The following is a 26999-nucleotide window of genomic DNA, read 5'->3' on the forward strand; positions in this document are numbered from 1 at the left end:
TTTGAAGCAGCTTTGACTTTTCTGAGCACGAAGTTTTAAATCAGGATGATACCATTTATTGGCTAACTACAAATGAATAAGAATAAACAAGCTTTCGGCCTTGCAGCCTTCGTCAGGTTTACATCCTGTTAGTTTGCAAGCTGGTGGTACAGACAGCTTATATACATGCAACATCAAAAGGGAAAACAGATATTTTTTTCAAGCATAAATACCGTATTTCGCGCCGTATAAGACGCTCCGGAATATAAGACGCACCCAGGTTTAGAGGGCAAAAAAGGTGAAAAAAAATATACATACTAAACCTGGTGCGTCCATGTTCCAGGAGCGTCTTGTACATGTTCTAGCCCAAATGGTGTCCTAGTGTATCCCCATGTGTCCTGATGTGTGCTCCTGTGTAACCCATGTCTGCCCCATGTGTCCAGCGTGTCTGCCCCATGTGTCCAGTGTGTCTGCCCCATGTGTCCAGCGTGTCTGCCCCATGTGTCCAGCGTGTCTGCCCCATGTGTCCAGCGTGTCTGCCCTATGTGTCCAGCGTGTCTGCCCCATGTGTCCAGCGTGTCTGCCCCATGTGTCCAGCGTGTCTGCCCCATGTATCCAGCGTGTCTGCCCCATGTATCCAGCGTGTCTGCCCCATGTGTCCAGCGTGTCTGCCCCATGTGTCCAGCGTGTCTGCCCCATGTGTCCAGCGTGTCTGCCCCATGTGTCCAGCGTGTCTGCCCCATGTGTCCAGCGTGTCTGCCCCATGTGTCCAGCGTGTCTGCCCCATGTGTCCAGCGTGTCTGCCCCATGTGTCCAGCGTGTCTGCCCCATGTGTCCAGCGTGTCTGCCCCATGTGTCCAGCGTGTCTGCCCCATGTGTCCAGCGTGTCTGCCCCATGTGTCCAGCGTGTCTGCCCCATGTGTCCAGCGTGTCTGCCCCATGTGTCCAGCGTGTCTGCCCCATGTGTCCAGCGTGTCTGCCCCATGTGTCCAGCGTGTCTGCCCCATGTGTCCAGCGTGTCTGTCCTGTGTGTCTGTCCTGTGTGTCTGTCCTGTGTGTCTGTCCTGTGTGTCTGTCCAGTGTGTCTCCCCTTGTGTCCAATATGCCCCCCATGCGTCTGATATGCCCCCCATGCGTCCGATATGCCCCCCCATGCCTCTCCTGGTCCCCCGTGCTGCAGAGCATAGATAGCCGCAACTTACCTAATCAATGCTCCCGCGGCGACGTAAGACCTCCGCGCTACCCCCCCCCCGCTAGCTTGTACTGATGACGCTAGCGGGGGGGAACGCGGAGGTCTTACTTCGCCGCGGGAGCATTGATTAGGTAAGTTGCGGCTATCTATGCTCTGCAGCACGGGGGACCAGGAGACGCAAGGGGGAAGCGGACAAAAAGGCAGGGAATCCCCAACATGGCGGCGGGTCGGCGGTTCGTATCGGCGGGCGTTCGGAAGTTGGGGATACCCTGCCTTTGCCGTATAAGACGCAGGGACTTTTTCTCCCCATTTTTGAGGGAGAAAAAGTGCGTCTTATACGGCGACAAATACGGTACGTCATTAAGATGCCTTAATTCAAACAGACCATCTTAATGGGGTAAGATAAGGATCCTAGTTTACTCGATTGCTCACAGACCTGGTATTAGGATTGACCCAGAGGTATCGTAAATCCTTAGTTCACAAGTTCAGCTAGAGTGGCTGAGACAGTTCAAATATCATCAATCTCATACCAATATAGAAAGTTGTTGTCCTTATTCAAACCCTTCTCCACAGCTTTGAACCAATTTATAAATTTTGTTTCTGCTATTAATCGGTCATTTGACGTTTTGAAGCCGCCCTTCAGGGCAGTGACACGAAGATCATCCATGCTGTGTCCGTTGGACCGAAAGTGTGTAGCAACTGGGAGTCCAGATTTGGTATCATTAATAGTGTGCCTGTGTCCATTCATACGTTTGCGCAGAGTTTGTCCAGTTTCTCCCACGTACATAACATTGGGGCATTTAGCACACATGATCAGATATACCAGATTGGTGGACCCACAGGAAAATTTACCTTGTACTCTGTACTCCTGTTGTGAACCTGGTATCGTTACCCTGTCAGTGGAGTAAATGTGTCTGCAGGTCCCACATATTTTTTGTCGGCAGAGTGATGTTCCGTTTTGTTGAGGCCTATTGAAGAGCTCCTGACAATCATCTGTTTTAGATTGTGTGGTTGCCGATATGACAAGAGTGGAGGTTTAGGGAATATCGTTCTTAGTCTGTGATCCTTGTGTAAAATGGGATGAAGTTCCTTAGCAATCCTCCTTAAAGTGAATCTGTATTGTTAAAATTGCACAAAAGTAAACATACCAGTGCGTTAGGGGACATCTCCTATTACCCTCTGTCACAATTTTGCCGCTCCTCGCCGCATTAAAAGTGGTTAAAAACAGTTTTAAAAAGTTTGTTTGTAAACAAACAAAATGGCCACCAAAACAGGAAGTAGGTTGATGTACAGTATGTCCACACATAGAAAAATACATCCATACACAAGCAGGCTGTATACAGCATTCCTTTTAAATCTCTAGAGATCATTTGTGTGTTTCTTTCCCCCTGCAGTTCTCATGCACTGAAGTTTCAGGCTGCTCTTTTCTTCCTGCAAACAGCTTTGCCCTTGTTTGTAATTCCTCACTATGTGAAAGCCCAGCCAGCTCAGAGGACGATTTATCCAGCTTGTAAAAGATAAGAGAGAAGCTGCCCTTATCTAAATAATACACAGGCAGTGTGCATAGAGGGGCCTGGAAGGGGGAGTTCATAGCAGAACCACAACACTGAAGAACTTGGCAGCCTTCCAGACACAGGCCGACAAGTCTGACAGGGGAAAGATACATTGATTTATTACAGAGACAGTGATAGTATAAAGTGCTGCAGTAAGCCAGGACACATTAGAATAGCTTTTGGAACTTGTAGGATGATAAAAAACAGGATGCAATTTTTGTTACGGAGTCTCTTTAAGATTTCCAGGTGTGGGTTGTAGGTGACAACCAAAGGGACACGTTCCTCTTTCTGGTTTTGCTTATATTTCAGGAGTTCAGTCCTGGGGATGTTGCTGGCTTTCCTGATTTGGGCCTCAGCCATGGGAGGACTGTAACCTTGTTTAATGAAAGTGTTCTTGAGGTGATCCAGGTGCTTGTATCTGTCCATTCTGTCAGAACAAATCCGGTTGTACCTTATAGCTTGGCTGTAAATTATAGAGTTCTTAATGTGCTTGGGATGAAAACTGTCATATCTTAGGTATGTGAGACGGTCTGTAGGTTTGCGATACACAGAGGTTTGTATGTTGTTACCCCTGATGTATATGGTTTTCTGAGCACCTGTCAGGTTTCTTGAGGTGCTACAATGCCAGGATAGTATAAATACCCCCCAAATGACCACATTTTGGAAAGAAGACACCCCAAGGTATTTGCTGAGGGGCATGGTGAGTTCATAGAAGATTTTATTTTTTTGTCACAAGTTAGCAGAAAATGACACTTTGTGACAAAAAGTAACAAAAAAGTGTTTCTATTTCTGCTAACTTGTGACAAAAAAAGTAAAATCTGCCACAGACTCAGCATGCCCCTCAGTGAATACCTTGGGTTGTCTACTTTCCAAAATTGGGTCACTTGTAGTGCCCTGGCATTTTGTGGGGGGCTATATTGTGAGTACTCCTGTAAAGCCTAAAGGTGCTCATTGGACTTTGGGCCCCTTAGCACAGCTAGGCAGCAAAAGAAGTGTCACACGTGGTATTGTCGTACTCAGGAGAAGTAGTATAATGTGTTTTGGGGTGTCTTTTCACACATACCCATGCTGGGTGGGAGAAATATCTCTGTAAAGGACAACTTTTTAATTTTTTTTACACTAAATTGTCCATTTACAGACATTTCTCCCAACCCAGCATGGGTATGTGTAAAATTACACCCCAAAACACATTGTACTACTTCTCCCGAGTACGGTGATACCACACATGTGACCCTTTTTTTTGCAGCCTAGCTGTGCAAAGGGGCCTTTAGGATTTCACAGGTCAATTTTAGTCATTTGCTTTCCAGACTACTCCTCACGGTTTAGGGCCCCTACAAGTGACCCCATTTTGGAAAGAAGACACCCCAAGGTATTCCGTGAGGGGTATGGTGAGTTCATAGAAGATTTTACTTTTTGTCACAAATTAGTGGAAATGGATTTTTTCTTTCCTCACAAAGTTTAATTTTCCACTAACTTGTGACAAAAAGTAAAATCTTCTATGAACTCGCCATACCCCTCATGGAATACCGTTGGGTGTCTTTTTTTTCCAGAATGGGGTCACTTGTGGGGTTCCTATACTGCCCTGGCATTTTAGGGGCCTTAAACCGTGAGGAGTAGTCTGGAAACCAAATAACTAAAATTGACCTGTGAAATCCTAAAGGTACTCATTGGACTTTGGGCCCCTTTGTACAGCTAGGCTGCAAAAAAGTGTCACACACGTGGTATCGCTGTACTCAGGAGAAGTAGTACAATGTGTTTTGGGGTGTAATTTTACACATACCCATGCTGGGTGGGAGAAATCTCTCTGTAAAGGACATCTAATTTACACTAAATTGTCCATTTACAGACATATTTCTCCCACCCAGCATGGGTATGTGTAAAATTACACCCCAAATCACATTGTACTACTACTCCCGACTATGGCGATACCATACGTGAGACCCTTTTTTGCAGCCTAGCTGTACAAAGGAGCCCAAAGTCCAATGAGTACCTTTTAGGATTTCACAGGTCCATTTTACTCATTTGCTTTTCAGACAACTCCGTACGGTTTAGGGCCCCTAAAATGCCAGGGCAGTATAGGAACCCCACAAGTGACCCCATTTTGGAAAAAAGACACCCCAAGGTATTCCGTGAGGGGTATGGTGAGTTCATAGAAGACTTTACTTTTTGCCACCAGCATTATTGCTTGCTTTTTTTTTTTTTGTAGGTTTTTTTTTTTTTCTCTCTCTCGCTTTTTCCATCCTTCACCCTTCCAGGTGGACCCGGTGAACGACTGATTGACCAACCAGCTGCAGCACTGATGGTGCATCCTGACAGAAGCATTGCACGTCTGTCAGATTACACGCAAGTTGGTGCATGCAGCGCTGCAGGACGAGATTTTTCCTCTGCAGTAAGATACGTTTGCCAAGGTATATGAACTGAATATGAACTGAGGGGCGGTGTTGGAGTTCCTATGCTTTGGCAAGCACTTTGTATCAAAACTGGCAAACTTTTTTTCATCCACATCGATCGATGTGAATGGATTAATCCGAGAACAAACTTCTCCTTCCCCATTGGACAGTGTGGAAAGCGCAAATTGCACAGAGATGTGGCGAAGTACACTATGCACTTTGTCCCAAGTGAAAGGAGAGGTTTCTGGCAGCCCTGTGTATTTGGGTCTCTCAAAAGCTGATGTGTGGTTTCACACTGCATATTGGCGTATCCGGTGGGTCGCGCACACCGCATCGCCAAAAACAGACTTTCAGGGAATACTGGGTTAGCACATGCTATTCCCGGTCTAGCATTCGCCCAAGTAGTATTTGCGTCGCCGTCCGGCCATTGCAAATTGCCTCAGGAGCCGCGCAGTAGCGTAGGTATGCACTAGCGTTAAGTTGCACACTTCCGGTGTGGGGACTGCAAAGTGGGACTTTCGCTGGGCAATTTGCCGCAACGCATCGCACCAGTGTGAATGAGCCTTGAGAGACCTTTGTGTGCCTACTCTGTGTCTCGCGTTCCCTACTCTAATAGCGTACCTGCCCATGGTAGTTCTCGAAACACTCCCCTACGCATAGGGCAGGCTGGTCAGGACAGTAGGGACAATAAAAAGGGGTGTCACGCCTCATTCCAGCCCTGCTGCAGACACGACAACGATTTCTTGGGGAACGGTGAGATGGGGTACGTCAAAATGCAGTGCTGCTATTTGCATTTCTGCAATACAGTGCTGCTATTCCGCAATGCCGCAATTTGCCTTTCCATGTTTCATAGTTTAAAATGCAGAGTGTGGTTTTTAATTGCAAATATGAGATACTGATGCAATGTAATAAAAAATGCTTTATAACTGAACATAAAAATATGAGACTCTTTTCTTTACTGCTAATGTTCTATAAATTACTCCTACTACACATACAATTCATTATATCATAAGTTTTTTCGCTTCAGTGTCACTTTAAAACTGGAGGGAAAAATCTAATTTGTACCTTCAAAGTTCTGAGTTAGTGGCCAAACCAGGTTTACTTTCTTTAAATGGTTGTTTATAGGTGGCCATACATCTAGTGATGATGGGCAGATTCGACTAAGAGACAAATCTCTCTCTAATCCAACCTAATTAGAGAGAGATCTGTCAGCTGCCCATAAACTGCAGGCCGATTCCCGATGAATTTCATGCTGAGATCTCTTGGGAATTAGCCGAGTCCATTGCATCCACCGCCTGTTCCACTAGTGCAGAGATGGCTAACCTTGGCACTCCAGCTGTGGCAAAACTACAAATCCCATAATGCCTCTGCCTCCCCGAGTTATGCTGGGATCTGTCAGAGTATTGCAATGCCTCATGGGACTCGTAGTTCTACCACAGCTGGAGTGCCAAGGTTAGCCATCACTGCACTAGTGTATAAATGTGCAGGTATGTGTGCTTCTATACATTACCTGTCCTGTGTCGCGTTGCCCATCTGTCTTATGAATCCGCTGCTCTTCCATTATCTCTATTCATGCCCCCGGTGGGGCGCTTGTGGGACGTCACACATGTGCTGTGTGGTATGCACCAGCAGCGTGCATTGGTCTAATGGAAGAGCAGTGGATTTGGAATACACAGGCACCCCGATACAGGACAGGTAATGTAAAGATGCACACAGACATGTACATTTATACACTGTGGAAACTGTGGCAGGTGTTTTGTCATGTTCGTTGCTCCTCCCGCTATCGCTCATCATTACTGCCGCTCACCAAATCGACCTGATCAATGCCTCATAAAGCTCTGTGAATTTATGTTAAAATACAGCTATCCAGGATTGTATGCAGTGTTACAGCTAGAATTGTCTTCAGACCTTCAAAAAAAAAAAAGAATGGAAGTGACAAATGGCACAAATGTGAAAAATAATGTAGACAATTGCAGCAATGATACTTTATCTTTAAATATTTGCTATATTTAGCAGAACTAAATGCTAGTTTCACGTTCTAGATAAGATTAGCATTAGTGCCACCTACTGGTATTAAGGAAGAGTACATTCGGCTTGTTGTTTTTTTTTCATTTTTTAAATCATCGGATTCTGCCCTAATATTTAAAAAAAAAAAATTCAGTTCGTAGTTCAGAGTGATCAAAAACCCCACATGAGTAACTGGTTATTACAGCTATTTCAGATGTAAAAATACATTAGAGTTGTATCTGTTAAGCTGGGTAAAATATTCATGCCTCTAGATAAATTGATTGTGCAAAAGTATACTGCACTAGTTAATTTAACTCCAGTTGGTTATTCTACCTGAATTAGCACAATGATGCATGTTTTTCTTTTGTGCAGGTGCTTCTTTAAAGCCTTTTCACTTGCTGGAGAAACTCAGGAAAGGGAACGAGTGTTAATTCATTTTTCCAATAGATATTTCCAGTGCAACCCAAACACCACCATGTGTTCTCCAGGTATTTATCGAATTCTGTGTGATACTTCTCATTCTCTAGCTGTTGTCACAGTTTTCCTATATTGATATTTATATGCTCTGTCCAAATGGTTTTACCTCAACCGCTCTTTAACCATAAGTTCCAGAATTTTTTTCTGCTTTTAGTGATGTAACACTTTCTCCAAACATAGGTTACATATATAATTGTGGTATTTGTTTCATTTCTAAATGACAAAATGTATTCTAATATGTGTTAACATGTAGTAGTAATATTATTGTTAACCTATTTATTGGTCAAGTGTATTAATTGATGTTTGTTATTGTATGTACTGTTTATTATTTTGTTATTAATGTTCTTATTGTCTGTTTACACAAAGGGTTCATTTATGTTTTTTTTTTGTTTTGTTAACAAACGTGACTCTGATGATGCTGCCAGCAGACAGCTATTCCTGTAATATGCACCCGATGAAGCGGACTCTCTGATCGGCAGTACATGTAGAGCTGTGCTTCACTAGCATTTTCAGGGCATCTTTTTTCTTTTTTTTTTTTTTTTTTTTTTTTTTTTTTATACCACAAAGAACTCTTCAGTAGCGTTGGCACTAACTCTTAGTTTTATATGAACGGTGAATGTTACATGAAGTTCATGTTTGTCCCATACTTTAACATATGGGAGAGAGCAAATTTTGAGAGCGTTTGCCACGAACAGTTTGTGCCATCACTACTCTCCAGATTTGTACACTGGATTGGATTATATGTACTTTTTCCATTTTTCTTCTTGCACTTTTCATTATTTACATATGCATTTTTTTTTACTGATCATTATGGGACAGCAAACAACGAAGTCATTCCAACCACATATTTTCACATTCAGGGCTGTAATTGTATTATTTAATCATTGACATAGCACCTTGCGCTTATATTTACTAATTATTGCACTTCATTAAAAAATAGAACCTCTCTTTGGTGAGGTTTATGATATATTAATCTTTGAGTTATTTATGATTGTAAGGTAAAATATGTATTTTAAATGTTATAATTTTTTGCGATAGTGGTTCTTTAAAACCTACCTGAAGTGACATGATGGGATAAACATAGGTACACCTAGTTCTACTAAGAAATTGTTTGAAATCCGTTTCTGTTTTCCTAGATAGTAAGTGTTAAAAATTTGAGTTATTTATGCAAATGATTTTGTTGAATTCAGGCCAGTTTCCTGAAAAGTACATAGAAGGCAAAAAACAGTTTTGTCTGTCTGAGAAAACAATGCTGATATTTTAGTGCTGAAATGTTCAAAGAGTCATTACTTCTGTTTGCTTTGCAGCTTAACAAACCATATTTTATGTCTGACTGTCTTGGCTGCTGTTTAGAATGCTGTCTTAAAAATGAAGCCGGTAGGGCTAGTTTAGATGGATGGTTACCATTTGGGATCCCCCACATTGCGTATACAGGCTAATGGAAGCGTTCCTCTTGCGTAATTTACCCTCAATTGCCATGGTTAACGGCTGTTTCACACCAGAGCTGATTTTTGGCGTTTTGATGCAAAGTCAGAACTTTGTGTTAACCAAGGTAAAATCAAAGTCCATAGACTTTAATTTTACCTTTCACATATTATAATGCGATTTAGTGCGGAGCGGTATGATGTAGCCGGAATCTTTTAATTGTCCAGCGCCGGCGTTTTCCCGTTGGGTGAATTAGAACTACTGCCACTAAACATCCCGACGTCAAGTCGCAGATCAATAACGCTTGCAGCAAATTGACTCCTGCAAGCCATATCTAAAGTGAAAGAGCCCTAAGTCAAGCGCCGCGGCCAGTTGAGATTTCCTGAATGCTACACATAGCTTCTGGTATTGGTAGGGTTTGCAGTTACAGTATCCACCTATTATTAAACTTTATAAAGCTCTAACATATTAGATTATATTAACACAGTGCTAGGGCTCAAAATGCGATGAGAAATTGATGCCAAACTATGTCAAACCGTTTTCTCTGTGGTAGCAGAAAAGCATTTTTTTGGCCTTTACGAAATGAGCCGTTAGGAGCCATGTGAACTGGCCCATAACCTGAAAATGAGTCCCTGTTCTATTTTACTAATGTTCTATTTACCATTACTGAAACACATACAATTAATTATCTCATAAGCTTATATTCATTTCAGGTTTGCTTTAACTTCCCTGGCTGTATGATTTCTTCCAGATTGTATTATTTAGAAGCGGTGCAAATTTTTCACAAGCTTTTAGAACCTAAAAATCATACTGTTAGATCTGTGACAGCCCTGCACATTACTTGCCTCCCATGAATCCAACTCGGGATTACCGCTCTGAGCTACAGATTTCCGTTGCGAGCCTGACTCGGCGTTACCGCCAAGAAGGTTAAGTACCTGGCCAGCAGATATTAAATGGATGCATTTTTTTTTTCTAGAGTTTTGCAGTCTGCTCTTTCCTCATACTATAAACCACTAAGGAGAGAGCAGACCCTGAACAGTTTATATACAAAAACTTTTGCGCTTAGGATTCGCTATTGCATGCGTGGATCGCGTTCCAATATTGCTGTATCAACAATCACAAACGAATTTACATAAAAAGTTCGCGCTCACAATCATAAACCAAGTTATACAAAAAAATCTCACAGTCCTTATTCAGGTTATCCACAGACAATCCAGAGCAAGATTCCCGTTCTGTCAGTACTTCCAAGTATAGGCCAGATTTCACGTCATATGCAAGAAAAAATACAGATATAGTGTGATACTGCTAAACAAGCTCTTTTCCAACACCTTCCACGTGTGGTACTCCTTCACTCTAGACACATAAAGCCACCAGTGCAGGGACACCCCCCCGAAGTGCCCGCACTCACCCAAGGGTCCTCCAAAATATCCGGAGGTTAGAATGACAGCATTGGGGGTAACATGGATCCTCACAGATCTAGAGCTCCACTCGTACTGTGGACTAAGGGAGACTCAAATAGTGTAAAAACCTTTATACTTTAATAAACATAAAAAGTATTGCACTCACAAGTGTAGAAGTTTCACAAGCATGTCAGTTTACAGATGCAGTCCCCGGGTGACTGTCCCGACTGATGCCGCCTTGGAAACACGCTCCACGCTGTTCCGTGCACTTCCGCGTCTCGTCTGCTGGTCACGTGTGCCGCCGCTCCACCCTATGCATTTCGTCAAATGATTGACTCATCAGGGGCTGACGGCACACGCCAGACCAGCCTCTAAAAAGGGGTCCTGCCCCTCCCTCCTGCTCCGTGACAACTAAAAGGTTGCTTTTAAAAACCGCTCTCCTCAGCGGCAATCACACAGGGCAATCTCCTTACACGCGTTTTTCCTGCGCTAATACAAAGTCATCCTACGCTAACAGCCTCACCTCCCACCTTATATACCTCCCACCATACATACACAATTTTTCAACGATAAATTCCAGGAACAGCGGATTAAGATTATCACATAAAACCAGCATAAATCATCTCAGTTAGTGTAAACATCCTCCTGTATCACCACCCTTACCTCCCACCATATACAGACCAATTTCCCACACTAAAATCCTAAAATGGGAATCAAACTTAGTAAACCCACCCACATCAGATCTCACAAAAGGCAGATCACATTTCCCTCAGATCTATGAATTGCTGAGGAAACAATTTATATCCAGATCCACATTCAATCCTTTTGGACTAAGTGTTTCCATCTCGTATATCCAACGGGTCTCCTTTTTAGATATCTCACGCAATTTATTGGACCCTCTCCAACCGGGATAGAGTTTCTCTACTCCACAAAAAAACATTTGATCAGGATTGCACTGGTGTTTTTCCTTAAAATGTAGAGAAACACTGTGCAACTCGAAGCCCTTTTTTATATTATTAATGTGTTCCCCGATTCGTTCTTTCAGGGACCTGGTAGTGCGGCCCACATATTGTAGGCCGCAAGTACACCAGATCACATAAACAACATGGGAGGTGGCACAGGTTATAAAACTTTTTATGTCAAAGGAACGCCCATTTTGTTCTGAAACGATTTTTTTGCACTTTTTTCCCTTGGGCTTCTCTACAACATTTACATCCCCTGCACGGAAAGAACCCCTTCGCCTGCCACCCCTCAAAACGCGGCAGTGCAGGTGGCGCCACACAGCTAGGGGCTAGCTGATTCTTTAAATTAGTTGCTTTTCTATACACAAACGAAGGTCTGGGGGGTAGTACGTCTTTCAAGACATGATCCCCCTGTAGAACATCCCAGTGCTTGTGGAAGATCTGTTCAACCTGTTTAAATTGTGAGGAGAAATTAGAAAAAAAGGGCTATTTTCCTTCATACTCACCTTTTCTTGTGAATGGACCAACCGGCCCCGATCAGTATTAGCAATCTCATATTGAACTTTCCTCAACCATTCTGGGTTGTATCCCTTCTCCACAAACCTATCTTTTAAGGTCTCTGATTGTAGATAGTAATCAGTTAGATTGGAACAATTCCTCCTAACTCATGTAAATTGGCTCTTGGGGACTCCTCTGAGCCAACTGGGGTGATGGCAGCTCGTGGTCTCAATGTAGCCATTCCGATCGGTGGGTTTGAAAAAGCACCTAGTGCTAAAACCTATCCCTTTCCTACTGATCTCCAGATCCAAAAAATGGATACTCTCCCTACTGTGTTCAGAGGTGAGTTGGATGTTAGGTCTTAGGGTGTTAATCCTAGACATAAACTCTCCAAATGCCTCCTCATCCCCTTTCCAGAGGATGAGGAGGTCATCTATGTACCTTTTCCAAAGGAGCAAATTTTCACCCCCTATGGAGATGGCCTCCTCCTCCCACAGTGCCATATACAAATTTGCCAGTGAGGGCGCATAGGCCGCCCCCATAGCGCATCCGTATATCTGCCTATAATACCCACCCCCATGCCAGAAATAGTTCTTCTTGAAGGCGAAGTCCAGCAGGTCCATCAAAAAGTTGATCTGACCCGTTGGAACATCGTTTTCCACCGAAAGGAATGACCTTGCTGCTTCAATCCCCTCCTCATGTGGGATATTAGTGTAGAGTGAACCTACGTCTGCCGTGGCCAAAAGGACATCCCCTTCCACACATAGAGAGTCAAGAGTTTGTAGCACATGTTTAGTATCAGTTAATACCCTGGGTAATGTTCTGATCAGGGGCTGGAGAAAGCTATCCAAGTACTGTCCCAGTCTATGGGTAATAGACCCCATACCGCTTAGGATTGGTCGACCAGGGGGGTCCGTAAGACTTTTGTGCATTTTCGGTAACTGATACATTACAGGTACTTTAGGAGCCGAGGGAACCAAGAAATCACACTCTCTCTTAGTTAGAAACCCTGCGAACAGCCCCTCATCCAACAGGAGGGACAATTCCCTTTTGTACTGAATGGTTGGGTTACCACCAAGTCTCTCATATGTTTGGGTATCAAACACCAATCGGTCCAGTTCCTTTAGGTATTGTTCTTTCCTTAAAATTACCACCCCTCCCCCCTTATCAGCAGATCACACTACAAGTTCTTTCTTCTTGAGGATCCCCTCCACCGTTTAATGAACATTTTCAAATTTCCCTGGTTTGATTTTCCTCAAATCTTCCAGGACCCTATCTTTAAATATTTCCACAGTATTACGATTTGAAACGTCTAAAGGATTAAATGTGGATGCATTTTTGAACCGTAATGTAGTTCCAACACTGTTGGCTCTATTATTTGGTCCCTCTTTCTGCAAGAAATATTTCTTCACATTCAATTGTCTAGTATACTTCTGTACATCAATAAAAACATCAAATTTATTCACATTTCTTTTTGGGGCAAATTTTAGCCCATGATCTAGTAGCCTCATTTCAGTTTGATTTAATTCGACCCCACTTAAATTGAACACCCCCCCCCCCCCCCTACCACTGCTTTCTTCTTTTGTTCCCTTCTGCCGGCTCTACACCCCCTTCTACTCCTCTTTTTCTTGGACTAGGGTGGTAATCTCCCCCATACTCGCCTCCCCTCCAATCCTCTTTCCAATATCTGGGGTGCTGGGCTAAAAAAGAAGGCTGTTCATATTCTCTCTCAGCTAGGGGCTGATATCTATTAAAGGTTTGAACCGGTGGGTTATACCCAAATTGGCCACCTCTCTTATTCCCAATCCAATGGGGTTGGCCCCTATTCCCCATTCTGTTGTTAATCCCACCTCGTCTGTACTCACCTTGTCCGGCAGGTCTGGGAACATTCCCCTCGGGGCGAGGTTGCCCTACTTCTATGGTGGGTGGTTCGGGGGCCTGCTGTATTATTACCTGATTTTCCCCTTACCCATTAGTCGAATTCCTATTTACTTTCTCCTTCTTTTCTTTAATTCTTTTTTCCACAATGGGTTGCCATTTGTATGCTAATTTGCGTTTAAAAGCATCATAGTCTCTTGCAAACTTCCTCTGTTTATCAATAATAATATTTTTCTCACTACTAGCTAGTTGCTCCTGAATCTTTTTGCTCCTCACTGAATAAAGTTCAGTATTTTTATGGGGCTCTAATTTAATTTTCATAGTTTCTATTTCCCCTCCTAATCTTTCTAATCTCGCTGTCTTTCTTTTAATCAACAATTCTATAAGGCCCAATCCACTCTTTGTAAAATATTCTTCCCATGCCTGACTATTTTCCTCGGTATCTTCCCCATCATCCGGGGTCATATCCCATCTTAGTTTGTTAGGGACAATACCTTCCTTGTGGTACTTTTTAAGGGCCGCGATATCCCACCATGTTTGTTGTTCCCTCCCCAAGGTGGTATGAAGTGATCTGAAGTCACCCTCAATATCTACCGGTCCCGGAGCTGTCTCTTTAAATATCTCGTCTAGGTTAATGGCTCGCCTTCTAGAATTATCAAAAATATCTGAATTTGAAATATCCATAGCTGCAATGAGTAAATACACAAACACAGATTATATACAAAAACTTTTGCGCTTAGGATTCGCTATTGCATGCGTGGATTGCGTTCCAATATTGCTGTATCAACAATCACAAACAAATTTACATAAAAAGTTCGCGCTCACAATCATAAACCAAGTTATACAAAAAAATCTCACAGTCCTTATTCAGGTTATCCACAGACAATCCAGAGCAAGATTCCCGTTCTGTCAGTACTTCCAAGTATAGGCCAGATTTCACGTCATATGCAAGAAAAAAATACAGATCTAGTGTGATACTGCTAAACAAGCTCTTTTCCAACACCTTCCACGTGTGGTACTCCTTCACCCTAGACACATAAAGCCACCAGTGCAGGGACACCCCCCCGAAGTGCCCGCACTCACCCAAGGGTCCTCCAAAATATCCGGAGGTTAGAATGACAGCATTGGTAGTAACATGGATCCTCACAGATCTAGAGCTCCACTCGTACTGTGGACTAAGGGAGACTCAAATAGTGTAAAAACCTTTATACTTTAATAAACATAAAAAGTATTGCACTCACAAGTGTAGAAGTTTCACAAGCATGTCAGTTTACAGATGCAGTCCCCGGGTGACTGTCCCGACTGATGCCGCCTTGGAAACACGCTCCACGCTGTTCCGTGCACTTCCGCGTCTCGTCTGCTGGTCACGTGTGCCGCCGCTCCACCCTATGCATTTCGTCAAATGATTGACTCATCAGGGGCTGACGGCACACGCCAGACCAGCCTCTAAAAAGGGGTCCCGCCCCTCCCTCCTGCTCCGTGACAACTAAAAGGTTGCTTTTAAAAACGATTAAAAACCGCTCTCCTCAGCGGCAATCACACAGGGCAATCTCCTTACACGCGTTTTTCTGCGCTAATACAAAGTCATCCTACGCTAACAGCCTCACCTCCCACCTTATATACCTCCTCACCTCCCACCATACATACACAATTTTTCAACGATAGACCCTGAACAGTGTTGGTATCTCTCCTGATCATGGGATTAGTGTAAACTGACTGGATACTCTGTATACAGCTTCCCGAATGGCTTTGTGGAAAGAGGGTTGCTACTTCAGTTTCACTACCTTATCTATAAAAATAAGGCTGGCTGCTGCTTAACTAGTTAGCATTACTGCAAATTAATACAAAATACACAAGTGCCCAAAAAAGTGGTTCATATTATAGATCTCTGTGTATCATAATTTTAGTACAGCGCTAACACATTCGCTTATGTATTATTCTGTGTTTTAGATGGAGTTCACTGTCTTACCTGTGCAATCATGCTTCTCAACACCGACCTGCATGGGCATGTAAGTATTTTAATAATGAAAACCTCCTATGTTGTCACAGCTATTTCATGAATTAATGCAAGCAATCTATAAACATTAGAGCTTTAACACTTTGGGCAGAAAGCAAAAGACATATAGTTTGACAGCTGCTTACTTGTCGATTTAAAAGGCATATTTATTTTCATCAGATGTTTTCTGATGGCTAGTACAATGATTGTATAGGTAGTTACCCAAAAGTGTAATGGCATTGGCGGATAATAAAATAAATAACCTTGATTGGCCCCAAGATAGCAGATTTGGCCTACCCCTGCTCTCTACTTGTCTTTTTTGGAAAAATGTAGTGGGGCTGGGGTCAGCCAGGCCCTAGGCACCTGCCTAAGGAGCCTTGTGGATGATCTGGTTCTACTGGGAGCACCCAGACAAGACTATACTGTAATATTTATAGATAGATACTGCACTTTGTAAGAATTGACAATTCCCAACAAAAGTACAAATAAACTAGCAAGAATATACCTTTGAAAATATATATGTGGCTGTGTGTAAAAAAAAAAAATCTTTCTCAAACTGTTTTTTAAGTGTCTATGTCTTTATAATTTATAATTATAATTATGTCTATTTAATCCACAATAACTTTATAATGATGTATGTCACCAATTTTTTGGGGGTGGGCAGGGGAAACAAACTCTACTTTCTTCAGGTGCTAATTTTCCCCCTATAATTTTTTCTTATGCAATTTAAATGGAAATATGATAAAAAATACATTGATTCTTAGTTTTCATCCATTGTAGTTTTAAAATGACAAGTGCTACTGTAGATACAAACCACAGATTATATTTTGCTATTTATCCCAAAACCTGAATTAACTTGCTAGAAAAATGTATGGTGGCTATATTTGATTTTGAAATTAATGTATATTTTTAATATATTGTGTTTAATGGTACAAATGTGGGGCAAAACTGTGTCTCTACTCTGTTGGGATTTATATCCTGAGCATCCTAGTCTCAAGCCATGTCAGACCACTCTTAAGGGGCCCATACACCTAACGATTTTCCCACCGATATACAGCCGTTTCGATCACAGTGATCTAAATGGCTGTGAAATCGCCGTGCACACTGCTGACAGAACGATCGATTTCTGTCCGAAATCGATCGTTCCCGTCGTTTCCCGTCGACCCATCCGTGCGGAAGATTTTTCTTGGTCGCCGGCGGGTCGGGAGTGCGTCGTTAGCGGCGTTCGAATGCCCGACGACAACGCAATACAGCGGTAATACATTACCTGCTCCAGCCGGCGCGAGTCCCCTGGTCTTCTTCTCCGCTTCGGGCTCCAGAGCTACACAGAACTTCCTGTCCCAGCAGGAAGTTTAAACAGTAGAGCGCCCTCTACTGTTTAAACTTTCCCTGGACAGGAAGTTCAGCAGCCGGAGCGTGGCGGGGCCGGAGCGGAGAAGAAGACCAAGGGACTCGCGCCGGCCGGAGCAGGTAATGTATGCAGGGGGGGCGGCAGCAGCGGCAGATCCACAGATTGTGATCGGTTTCAGGCTGAAATCGATTCACAATCTGTTTGCAGTAAAGGTGGCCATACGATCCCTCTCTGATCAGATTCGATCAGAGAGGGATCTATCTGTTGGTCGAATCTGATGGAAAATCGACCAGTGTATGGCCACCTTTATAGGCTCTGGAACTTGAGTTATTGTTTATTTAGCATCAGACAATACAGACAACAGAGGATAGAATAAACCCATCCATAGTGCTTTTGGGAACTTCAGCAACCCAAGTGCAAAACATTATGCATAGATATTACATGGTGCGAAAACCTCTAGAAGTATAGGCACATGTTCATTTGAATGAATACGTTTTCCAAATACAGAAGATATTAGGGGGATGACCTTGCCCATGCAAGCTTAAAGCCTAGAGCAGGGGGTGACTGGGTTTGATGACCAAGGAGCTAGTGGATGAGGCAGCAACTCTTTTGACATCTGGTATAAATGTGGATGTGTATCTCAAGGGGGACATTGATGACTCCTGTACTTGTCTGAAAAGATGATTGATGTCATTCCCTATCTAAATAAAATCCAAGAGATAAAAAACGCATGCCTACTTCAACAATACTTTCTTAAAACCCCCTATAATATTATGCACATGAACACATTTGCTCACAATATCAAGCCACTATCAGTATGCTGAATTGCTGCATACAATACCTCAGGCACAGAGAGCATGGGATATCTAGCTGTCTGCAATGCACAATCCATTCTTATCTCTTTTTGTGTTTCCAGTGCCTACGGGATTCTACTTCAGTGATATATGGATTGTGATAACAATAAGCCTTATAAAACTATCAGGATGTTTTTTCAATGCATAAATAATAATAGAGATCAATCCATTCAGTTATAAAGCACATACAATCTCAAAATACCTTGATACATTTATAATTAAACCAATTATATTTAAAAATAACAATGTTTCAGGCTAGATTCACAGTGGGACGTTGCGTTTTGATGCCACGTTAAAGTCGCACCGCAAGCTTACAACGCAACGCGCCCAAAAAGTGGCAACTCAGCGTTACCGTCGCATACAGCAGATACAGTAAAAAATACAGGCAATGAAAAGTATGCTTCCAAGTCATTACTGAGCATGTGCAAACAGTCCAACGCAGCTAATAAGGTGTATAACGCACTGCATGCAGTATTTTTACTTAACGTGCAGCGCTGGACACCAACGCAACGTGTGCACTGTGAACAGGGCATTGATTTTTCATTGCAGTGAGTTATTCTGCGTTAAATGCTGTTTTAACGCGCGACTTTAACGTCCCACTGTGAACTTAGCCTAAAAGAATAAAGGAAAGGGGGGAAAAAAGAAGTAATACTGTAAATGAAAGTTGCTGCTTATCTGTTCTTGGTTAACCCTTTATGATCTTTACCCCCTTATTTGTAGTATTCAGCAACTGGGAATGGTTGCTGTGCACTAATGATGCAAATGTGCTACATACAATACAGCAAAATTGTTCAATTTTTAGCTATATTAAATAAAATTGATAAAATAGAAATGGTTATTTGATCAAAGGGTGTAATTGCTTTTTTAAAGAAAAAAACCCCCTCCAGGTTTGAAGTGCAAAGCAAATATTCAAACTGCTTATTTTAGATGTAGGAAATATTCTAGATATAATAATATCATTTTGCACTTGTAGACAGACTGTTTAAGGTTTTGGTGCAACCTAGATCTAATCAGACTGCAAGCAATCCAACTAACCAGGTATTGCATACCACAGAATAGATTAACAATATCTTTATTCAAATGCACCATCTGAATACCAATACATGAATCACCTCAATAGTGCTAAAAGCTAAAAATGCAATGCAAGAAAACTCACTTCAAAACACACTTTACATTTTAAAGGAGTGCATCCATATCTCACATGGGCAATCTCAGAGCACCAAATAATTCCAAATGATTCTTCAGAGCACATCTCAATACACATGCAAGGGCACCATGCACATAAACAATTACTGTACCTGGTTAGATAATCGATAAGGAGAGTAGGAAACCAAATGCTTATCTCACAATTAACAGTACACCCGACATTCATGTGTGTCCTACGCTGCTAGGGCTTTCATGTAACAGAGGAGTACTAGAGGGCAGGGACGCTCTCCGACCTCAATCACGAGTAATCCTGAGTGATTACTCGTGATTCAAATGAGGTTTAATTACAGCAGGTGTGCGGCGGGGATGAAAGGGTTATTTACCCATAAATCGGTCGTCCTTCCTGCGCTCCAAAGCGGTCCATGTGTCCTATTAGTCGTGTCCAAGCCTCGCTGCCGTCACTTCCTCAATCCGGCTTGAAGGAGGAAGTGACGGAAGCGAGGCTTCGACACGACTAATAGGACGCATGTACCACTTTGGAACGCAGGGAGGATGCCGATTTATGGGTAAATAACCCTTTTATCCCCCGCTGCACACCTGCTGTAATTAAACCTCATTTGAATCACTAGTAATCACTCATGATTACTGATATTTGAGGTTGGAGAGCATCCCTGCGAGGGGATCTAATCGCTGCCTTCAGGGTTTTTCTCATACCTTCTGTTTTTTTAAAGAAGAGCTGTCAGCCATACTATCTCTGAACCCCCCCCCCCCCCACATATATAAGTAGATAAATACTTGCCCTACTTACATAACCTATGTATTGCACTGTTCACATTTTGATTTTAGTGATTTTTCTACAGTAAAAAAAGAGAAAATCCTTCTTAGCATTTCCCATTTTAAGTGTGGCTATTTTGAAGCCAATCCTGATGTAATTTCCTCCCTCTACTATCATCTGCCTGATTTGCCCGCCCTTCACTATAGAAGGTGCATTGTCTCAGCATGAGAAATATTGGCCAATCAGAGAGGAACAGAGGTGTGGGAGGGGGAAACAGGAGGGAAAGAGGCTTCAGCCAATCAGGCTGCATTAGTTAAAGGAATCGTCGGGCATAAAAATAGTTTCACTTACCTGGGGCTTCTACCAGCCCCATGCAGCCATCCTGTGCCCTCGTAGTCACTCACTGCTGCTCCAGTCCCCTGCCGCCAGCTAGTTTCATTTTTGCCTACCTCTGGGTCGGCGGGCACATACATTCTTACGCGTTAGTGGTACACATAAATTTTTACGCGTTGCACCACTAACGCGTAAAAATATGTGTTAATGTTCCTGGACCAGCGGGAATGCGTAAAAATGTACTCAATGCAGCCTGCGGACCCCGAGGTCGGCAAAAACAAAACTAGCTGGTGGCGGGGGACTGGAGCAGCAGTGAGTGACTACGAGGGCACAGGATGGCTGCATGGGTCTGGTAGAAGCCCCAGGTAAGTGAAACTAATTTTTTTATTTTTTTTTATACCTGACGATTCCTTTAAGTCTGAGGGGAAAGTAGAAAAGCAAAAAAGGACGACCCAGCATGCCTTGCAACTTCCTTTTTGTTTTCCTAAATTTTGTGTGTACCAAATAAGCCAGGTGAACTGGGGAATGGTCATTTATCAACAAGAAAAGTACCGTATATACTCGCATACAAGCCGAATTTTTGACCCCCAAAAAGGGGGTCAAAAGTTGGAGGGTCGGCTTGTATGCGAGTCTCTATTGTGGTGGTGGTGGTCCGCGGCGCCGCCCGCTCGCTCCCTCCCTCCCGCTCGCTCCCTCCCTCCGCGGCCGCCGCTGCTATTACCTCTTCAGCCGGCGGCCGCTTCCTCTACTGCGGGTGCTCCTCTTGCTCTGCTCGCCGTGTATCACAGCAGCGCGCCCGGCGCTGCTGCTGTGATGAGGCAGGAGAGAGCGGTTCCCCTGGTAACGGCGTCGCCGTTACCAGGGGAACCGCTCTCTCCTGCCTCGTCACAGCAGCAGCGCCAGGCGCGCTGCTGTGATACACGGTGAGCAGAGCGAGAGGGGCACCCGCAGTAGAGGAAGCGGCCGCTGGCTGAAGAGGTAATAGCAGCGGCAGCCGCGAAGGGAGCTGCGGGCGGGCGGACGGGGGATCTGGCTAAACTGGGCACTATACTGGCTAAACTGGACACTTTACTGGCTATACTGGGCAGTTTACTAGCTATACTGGGCATTATACTGGCTAAACTGGGCACTATACTGGCTAAACTGGGCACTATACTGGCTAAACTGGGCACTTTACTGGCTAAACTGGACACTTTACTGGCTATACTGGGCAGTTTACTAGCTATACTGGGCATTATACTGGCTAAACTGGGCACTATACTGGCTAAACTGGGCACTATACTGGCTAAACTGGGCACTATACTGGCTAAACTGGGCACTTTACTGGCTATACTGGGCAGTTTACTAGCTATACTGGGCATTATACTGGCTAAACTGGGCACTATACTGGCTAAACTGGGCACTATACTGGCTAAACTGGACACTTTACTGGCTATACTGGGCAGTTTACTAGCTATACTGGGCACTATACTGGCTAAACTGGGCACTATACTGGCTAAACTGGGCACTATACTTGCTATACTGGACACTTTACTGGCTATACTGGGCATTATACTGGCTAAACTGGGCACTATACTGGCTAAACTCGGCACTATACTTGCTATACTGGACACTTTACTGGCTAAACTGGGTACTATACTGGCTAAACTGGGCACTATACTGGCTAAACTGGGCACTATACTGGCTAAACTGGGCACTATACTGGCTAAACTGGACACTTTACTGGCTATACTGGGCAGTTTACTAGCTATACTGGGCACTATACTGGCTATACTGGGCACTATACTAGCTATACTGGGCACTATACTAGCTATACTGGGCACTTTACTAGCTATACTGGGGCACTACCTACCCATACTGGGCACTATACTAGCTATACTGAGGCACTACCTACCCATACTGGGCACTATACTAGCTATACTGGGACACACTGGGGGGATCACGTGGCCTGCACCAATCCAGCATTTCCTACCCCCGGCTTATATGGGGGTCAATCATTTTTCCCTGTTTTTTAGGTAAAAGTTGGGGGGTCGGCTTATATGCGGGTCGGCTTATATGCGAGTATATACGGTAAGTGATTTTAACGTTTGCATTGCCTGGTCAGCATCTTTATTAATTGTTTACCAGATAAAAATAAAGAATTGTTTTTTGATTTTATGCCCGACAGTTACACTTTAAAGAGTACTTATGGTAAAACTGACAGAACCTCATGACAGGCTTTATAAAAATGATGGGTGGGAGGGGGTGCAAGCTAAAATACTTGCCTGCCCTTGCATCATCCCTTTAAGCAGGTGATCGCTCAGTTTGTTGAAAATCAAATTTAGCCCAATATCTTGGAAACGTAAATAGAAGGGAATTTACTTTTATTTACTTAGAAATGGTTTCTGGTAGTGTTCTTTTGCTGAAAAGTTCAAATGGTTATTACTTACTGTTTTGTTTTGCAACTGAATAAATCTGATTTTGTACCCGACTAACATGGCTGTCTTAAAAATTCAGATCTAAATCTGAAAATAAAACTGTGAGACTCTGTTTCTAAAGTTGTATTTACCATTAGTACTACACCTACAATTCATTACCTCCTAAGTTTAGTACAGGTTTGCTGTAACGCTTTAACAACCATCTGGCCACCCACCACAGGGATGTTGCAAGTCTTTCATGGAAGCCTAGGTAGCCTGGTCTTTGCTGAGTCCAATCCACACTCTCTCCCCACCATGATATGGTGAACTGCATTTGCAATCTGGAGGTTTTGAGTATTGTATGTAAGGAGGGTGCAGGCCGCCAACAACGCAACATTTAGATCCAGCATAATGACACCCATCCACATCATGTTTTTTTTTTTTGGGGGGTGGAGTCAGCTTTCTGGTTGTTCTTTTTCTCCCTTTCCTCACCCTGTATTATAATTAGTCAAAGGTGGCCATCTCCCCTGCCTTTTTCTTAGTCTACACCTTCCTATGCTATGCAGCTTGGCCACTAGAAATTTGTAGCAGTGTAATTACATTTCCACAGACACAGGAAACCTGAGCCACCATGCTAAGCTGGGGCCATTTGGTGCTTGTAAGATGATATGAGTTAATTTGGCAGTGGAAATGCTAGTCGGTTAAGAAAATAAATGTATGAATGTCAAAACATTCTTTAAAGAGAATCTGTATTGTTAAAATCGCACAAAAGTAAACATACCAGTGCGTTAGGGGACATCTCCTATTCCCCTCTGTCACAATTTCGCTGCTCCTCGCCGCATTAAAAGTGGTTAAAAACAGTTTTAAAAAGTTTGTTTATAAACAAACAAAATGGCCACCAAAACAGGAAGTAGGTTGATGTACAGTATGTCCACACATAGAAAATACATCCATACACAAGCAGGCTGTATACACCCTTCCTTTTGAATCTCAAGAGATCATTTGTGTGTTTCTTTCTCCCTGCAGTTCTCATGCACGGAAGTTTCAGGCTGCTCTTTTTTCTCCTGCAAACAGCTTTGCCCTTGTCTGTAATTCTTCAGTATGTGAAAGCCCAGTCAGCTCAGAGGACGATTTATCCAGCTTGTAAAAGATAAGAGAGAAGAGAGAAGCTGCCCTAATCTAAATAATACACAGGCAGTGTGCATAGAGGGGCCTGGAAGGGGGAATTCATAGCAGAACCACAACACTGAAGAACTTGGCAGCCTTCCAGACACAGGCTGACAAGTCTGACAAGGGAAAGATACATTGATTTATTACAGAGACTGTGATAGCAGAAAGTGCTGCAGTAAGCCAGAACACATTAGAATAGCTTTTGGAACTTGTAGGATGATAAAAAACAGGATGAAATTTTTGTTACGGAGTCTCTTTAATGAATATCTGCTCACAGACTCCTAAAGTACTATACAGTAGTGCTTACTTTACTAAGAACAATCAGTGCCATGATAAATACAGTAGCAATAAAAAGTATGTGAACCCCTTGGAATTATATGGATTTCTGCACAAATTGGTCATAAAATGTGATTTGATCTTCATCTAAGTCACAACAATAGACAATCACAGTCTGCTTAAAGAGAACCCGAGGTGGGTTCTAAGAACGCTATTTGCACACAGAGGCTGGGTCTGCATGTAATACCCAGCCTCTGTTGCTATACAGTTTCCCCCACAGGCCCCCCTGCACTCTGCTTGCCCCCCATAAATCATACGCCGAGGCGTCGACACAGCGTGTCGCAGCCGGCTGTTTACTCTTGGAAGTTTCACTCTCGCTGCTCCCCGCCTCCTCCATAGCACCAGTCCCCGCCCGCATCCTTTCCCTCCAATCAGTGGGGAGGGGAGGGACGCGAACGGGAAGCGGTGCTATGGAGAAGGCGGGGAGCGGCAGAGACTGACACTTCCAAAAGTAAACAGCCGGCTGCGACACGCTGTGTGTCAACAGCTCGGCGTATGATTTATGGGGGGCAAGCAGAGCGCAGGGGGGCTTTTGGAGGGAAATGTATCGCAACAGAGGCTGGGTCTGCATGTGCAAATAGCGTCCTTAGAACCCACCTCGGGTTCTCTTTAAACGAATACCACACAAATAATTAAATGTTTCCATGTTTTTATTGCACACCATGTAAACATTCACAGTGCAGGTGGAAAAGGTATGTGAACCCTTGGATCTCCTTTGGCAGCAATAACTTCAACCAAACGTTTCCTGTATTAGCAGATCAGATGTGCACAATGGTCAGGAGTAATTTTTGACCATTCCTCTTTACAGAACTGTTTCAGTTCAGCAATATTCTTGGGATGTCTGGTGTAAATCGCTTTTTTGAGACCATGCCACAGCATCTCAATCGGGTTGAAGTCAGGACTCTGACTGGGCCACTCCAGAAGGCGTATTTGGTTCTGCGACGATTCATTAGATAAAAAAAATGTTTTTTCCAGCACCATTAGCTCTTAGTAACTGTTTGAAGATATTTTAGTTACATCAACAAAAAGATGCATTAGGCACAGTGGAAAAAAAAACAGCCAAAAGCCTAACTGGGTATCTTTTCTTTCTTCATTCTTGTGGATGTCTAATTGGATACCTATAATCTCTAGGTGGTAAGTTGATGATTTTTATTTCCTGTGTGTTTTTCCATACATAACACTCCACATGTGCTAGATCATGTTATTCCATATACATTGCCTCTTGACATCTAAATGTCTTTTTTTCTCATTGACTTGCAAACATTTGTCTCTCCTAAAGGTGCCCATTAGTGTGATTTTTAGCGAACAAACTTGGTTTCGAAAAGATCATTCAGATCGAAAGAATGGATGGTATTTCATTGATCCACAGCATTAAATAATCCAATTTGTGACTGTATCTAAGGGTACATACACACGGCATACAAATATCTTTAGCTGCGAGGCAGGAACAAAAGACAGACTATTGCAGTGTGCGGTTTTGAGCAACCGTTTGCTCCAGCAACAAGTGTACAAACGCGACAACATACTGAGTGATCTCAGAACGGAAGCAGTCTGCCACGGACTTGTAAAGTGATTAACGTCGTCTGCTTCCAAGCTGTCCCCAATCTGTCCGTCTTTAAGACATTTGTACACATAACACAACAACTCTAAATTGCGAGTCGGTTTGCACTACGAAAATTGTGAGCGATCGGACGGTTTGATCTCTCACGCTAGGGTTTGTTGGCAGATAGTCTTTGTCACACACTGAATACTCACAGAGCAGTTGTTGCACAAACCATCCTCCCTCACCTGTTTTGAGATACATTTGTTTGCCGTGTGTTTGCCTCAAAGGACATCTGAGGTTAAAATACATTTTTTTAATCTATCCTCATTCTCCTAAAAATGACTTTTTTAGATATCTCACAGTTTTATTTTATATTTAAATCTAGTTTGTAAGTGTTTGTTTACTGTTTCATTGTCTCTGCTCAATGACCCCTTCATTGGAGTATGCCAGAGCTCAAATCTATGAATTATTGAGCCTTTTTATCTTTCTCGCTCTTAGTAAAGTGTTTTACGGCTGTAATTACTTATCAGTGAAGGTTTTGCTATAGTCTGACCCAGTCCAACCCGGACAGAAACTGTAACTTGCATACCTGATGCATAACTCTTTTAGGCAGAGAAAGAAAAAATGGAACTCAGCATAGTTATTTGTCTGCTTGGCACTGTACATGCACATGTCTGTCTCATCATGCCACATGTCACCTCGGTTGTCCTTTAAAGAGAATCTGTACTCTAATATTCTTACAATAAAAAGCATACCATTCTATTCATTATTTTCTCCTGTGCCCCTCTGTGCTGTTTCTGCCACTCTCTGCTGCAATCCTGGCTTGTAATTAACAGTTTTAGGCAGTGTTTACAAACAAACTAACCAGCTTCTAATAGGCTCAGCTAAGCATAGTGTGTGAGTCATTCAGAGTGTGCAGGGGGCCTGCAGAGGGTGTGTATCGCTTCTACCAATCACAAGCAGCCCTGCACATTCCACACAATCAAGCCTTAGCCCGACAAACAGGACAGAGGAAAGATACATTGATTTATTACAGAGACAGTGCAGTTAGGAAAGACTGCAGTAAGCCAGAGCAGATTAGAACAGGCATAGGAACTTATAGGATAGAAGAACTAAGGCTGAAACATTTGTTACAGAGTCTCTTTAGGGCTGGTTCAGACGGATGTTTGGAGGCGTTGCGTTTGCTGGCGTCGCGTTCAGCAGCGTTCGTGTGCGTTTGGATGCGGTCGCGTTTTTTCTTCCCGTAGGGGAACATTACCCGTCGCGGTTAACCTCCCCTGGAAGCTACATGTAGCTTCCAGGGGCTCCTTGAACGCCAGGGAAAATCGGGACCCAAAC

At 43.2% G+C, this 26999-nt stretch overlaps 1 protein-coding gene across 8 annotated transcripts in view; it reads left to right on the top strand.

Annotated features, from left to right (window-relative positions):
• The window catches only part of PSD3 (pleckstrin and Sec7 domain containing 3), a 674009-nt gene that overhangs the window by 253752 nt on the left and 393258 nt on the right, over window positions 1–26999 (top strand). For all 8 annotated transcript variants that reach the window (XR_011020476.1, XM_068233673.1, XM_068233676.1 and 5 more), the window contains 2 exons: window positions 7494–7609; window positions 15712–15770. Coding sequence is in view for 7 of the 8 variants with exons in the window: in XM_068233673.1 (XP_068089774.1) it covers window positions 7494–7609; window positions 15712–15770 (175 nt within the window). In the remaining variant the exon portion in view is untranslated. The remainder of the gene's footprint in view (window positions 1–7493; window positions 7610–15711; window positions 15771–26999) is intronic.

This window comes from Hyperolius riggenbachi, chromosome 1 (assembly GCF_040937935.1).
Source record: "Hyperolius riggenbachi isolate aHypRig1 chromosome 1, aHypRig1.pri, whole genome shotgun sequence".
In the NCBI taxonomy this organism is placed as follows: Eukaryota; Metazoa; Chordata; class Amphibia; order Anura; family Hyperoliidae; genus Hyperolius; species Hyperolius riggenbachi.